The 3,477-nt window shown below is 32.2% G+C and overlaps 1 protein-coding gene across 1 annotated transcript; it reads right to left on the bottom strand.

Moving 5' to 3' along the window:
- Positions 1-280: 280 nt before the first annotated feature.
- Positions 281-1,741, bottom strand: LOC127745596 (ribulose bisphosphate carboxylase large chain; the record flags this gene model as incomplete). Its single annotated transcript, XM_052258498.1, has 1 exon — positions 281-1,741. A coding segment is annotated over one exon (1,401 nt), but the record flags the coding sequence as incomplete, so codon positions are not given.
- Between the last annotated feature and the right edge of the window lie 1,736 nt (positions 1,742-3,477).

The following is a 3,477-nucleotide window of genomic DNA, read 5'->3' as shown; positions in this document are numbered from 1 at the left end:
TATTCTAGTTGATATTTGTCACTATTCTTTCTAATTTTTTAGAAAAATTATTAAATTATTAATTCAATTTTTTCTATTTCTCTTTATTGAAATACTCCAATTTAACTATTCCATATCCATTTATTTATATACTCTACATTTCTAGACTCTAATATATATCTAATAGATAAGATATATCTAATCGATTAGAATATAGAACTTTATGGATATAATAAAAAAGAAAAATAAGATATATTATGTTTATGCAATAAATTAAGTATCTTTGTCTTCGGCTCAATCCTTTTTTGAAGATTGAGCCGAGTTTAATTGCAATTATCTAGAACGAACAGTAACCACCGGATTACAAAGTATCCATTGCTGGGAATTCAAATTTGATCGCCTTCCATACTTCACAAGCAGCAGCTAATTCAGGACTCCATTTGCTCGCCTCACGGATGATTTCATTACCCTCACGAGCAAGATCACGACCCTCATTCCGAGCCTGTACACATGCTTCGAGAGCTACTCGATTAGCTATGGCACCTGGTGCATTTCCCCAAGGATGCCCTAAGGTTCCACCACCGAATTGGAGTACGGAATCATCTCCAAAGATCTCGGTCAGAGCAGGCATATGCCAAACGTGAATTCCCCCTGAAGCAACGGGAAGAACACCTGGTAGAGAAACCCAATCCTGAGTGAAATAAATCCCACGGCTTCGATCTTTTTCAATAAAATCATCACGTAATAAATCAACAAAACCTAAAGTAATATCTCTTTCCCCTTCAAGTTTACCTACTACGGTACCGGCGTGAATATGATCTCCACCAGACAAACGTAACGCTTTAGCTAGTACACGAAAGTGCATACCATGATTCTTCTGTCTATCGATAACTGCGTGCATTGCACGATGGATATGAAGAAGTAGTCCATTATCCCGGCAATAATGAGCCAAACTAGTATTTGCAGTGAATCCCCCTGTTAAGTAATCTTGCATTACGATAGGAGCGCCCAATTCTCTAGCAAATACAGCTCTTTTTATCATTTCTTCGCATGTACCTGCAGTAGCGTTCAAGTAATGCCCTTTGATTTCACCAGTTTCGGCCTGGGATTTAAAAATTGCTTCGGCACAAAATAAGAAACGGTCTCTCCAACGCATAAATGGTTGAGAATTCACATTTTCATCATCTTTGGTAAAATCAAGTCCACCGCGAAGACATTCATAAACTGCTCTACCGTAATTCTTCGCGGATAACCCCACTTTTGGTTTAATAGTACATCCCAATAGGGGGCGACCATACTTGTTTAATTTATCTCTTTCAACTTGGATGCCATGAGGCGGACCTTGGAAAGTTTTAATATAAGAGATAGGGATTCGCAAATCTTCCAGACGTAGGGCGCGAAGGGCCTTGAACCCAAATACATTACCTACAATGGAAGTAAACATGTTAGTAACAGAACCTTCCTCAAAAAGGTCTAAAGGATAAGCTACATAGGCAATATATTGATTTTCTTCGCTAGCAACCGGCTCGATGTTGTAGCATCGTCCTTTGTAACGATCAAGACTGGTAAGCCCATCGGTCCAAATAGTTGTCCATGTACCAGTAGAAGATTCGGCAGCTACCGCGGCACCCGCTTCTTCCGGAGGAACTCCAGGTTGAGGAGTTACTCGGAATGCTGCCAAGATATCAGTATCTTTCGTTTCATACTCAGGAGTATAATAAGTCAATTTATAATCTTTAACACCAGCTTTGGGTAATGCTAGTCGGTGAGAACGTTACTGTCTCCATCGCTATTCCAGAACCGTACATGAGATTTTCACCTCATACGGCTCCTCGAAAGCCTTAAATAAACCTAAGGACCTAGCCGATTATTTCTTTCTTGCGATATCCCTAAGATTAATAAGATTAAAAATTATCGGATGGTTCTGAATTAGACCAATTGAATTCTGTCTGTTCTCATTGTATTTTAAAATAAAGACAAATAAAGTTAATTTATATATATTCTAAATGATACAAAAGGTCCTTCTGAATTGATCTTATCCCTTAAAAATCAAAAATTTATTAAGTAATAGCTTTATTCTTCAATAAAGAAAATATTTTGGAATTATCTTTATAACCCTCCGTCCATCGTTTTAGGTTACGAAAAAGACTTGCATATTTTTTTCTAATAAATTAGAAAAATTCTCTCTTCAGAAAAAGAGAGAGAGAGAAAACAAAACGACCTTGATTTTTGTTTTCTCAGGGGCAAGTATGGAAGGGTAGCGAAAATTAATAAAATAAATTAGAACAACTTATTAAGTATCTTTTTTATAGAGAAAGCAAAAAGATAAAATTTGAGCAAGGTAAACAATAGTAAATTTTGTTGGAATTGATAAAAAAAAACTATTGCAAGCAAAAGTGTATTCCGGGATACAATCCTGAATTTGTATAATTCAAAGAAAAAAAAAGAAATGGTTGGTATGTTGCTTCTTTTTTTGAAACGATTTAAGATCCCTTAAGTAATGTCTAAATCCAGAGAGGTGAAGAGAAGTGTTAGCAAATAAATAATTAAATAGAATAAAAAAAGAGATGGAGAATTTCTAAAATAATTTTAAAAAGGTGTTAGTAATTTTTGAAAATTAGAGATAAGATAAGATTAAAATTAAAATTTAAAACAAAAGAATTTTTGAAAAAGAGATGAGATATTTTCGAAAATTAGAGAGGGAAAAGTAGTTAGGTGGTTTTGAAAAAGATAAGAACCAAACAAAAAGTCAAAGAGTTAGTTGAAAAAGATATTAAAATCAAATTTGAAAATATAAGAAGATAAGAGGTTAAATAAGATATTTTGAAATCAAATTTTGAAAAGGATAAAATTTTTGAAAAAGATAAGATAAAAGATAAAGAGATATGTTTGAAAAAGATTTAATTTTTAAAATGACTTAACTAACAAGAAACTACAAGATAAGATTCTAGAACTTAAAGATTGAACCTTTCTTAACAAGAAAGTAACAAACTTCAAATTTTTGAACCAATCACATTAATTGTTAGCTAATTTTCGAAAATATGATGTAAAAGATAAGAAAAAGATTTTGAAAATAATTTGAAAAATATTTTTGAAATTTTCGAAAAAAAAAGGAAAAAAATGGAAAAGATATGATTTTTGAAAAAGATTTTAAAAAGATAAGATTTTTAAAATTGAAATTTTGACTTGACTTGCAAGAAATAACTAATTTTAAAATTTTTGACTAAGTCAACTCAAAATTTCAAAAATTTGGAGAGAAAAAAGGAAAAGATATTTTTTTGATTTTTTGAATTCTTAATTATGAAAGAGAAAAACAACAAAAATATTCAATGCATGAAATTTTTAGATCAAAACAATGAATGCATGCAAGAATGCTATGAATGTCAAGATGAACACCAAGAACACTTTGAAGATCATGATGAACATCAAGAACATATTTTTGAAAAATTTTTGATGCAAAGAAAACATGCAAGACACCAAACTTAGAAATCTTTAATG

The sequence above is a fragment of the Arachis duranensis genome, chromosome 3 (genome assembly GCF_000817695.3).
Source record: "Arachis duranensis cultivar V14167 chromosome 3, aradu.V14167.gnm2.J7QH, whole genome shotgun sequence".
In the NCBI taxonomy this organism is placed as follows: Eukaryota; Viridiplantae; Streptophyta; class Magnoliopsida; order Fabales; family Fabaceae; genus Arachis; species Arachis duranensis.
The sequence above is the reverse complement of the archived record's forward strand: the minus strand, read 5'-3'. Positions and strand labels throughout refer to the sequence as shown.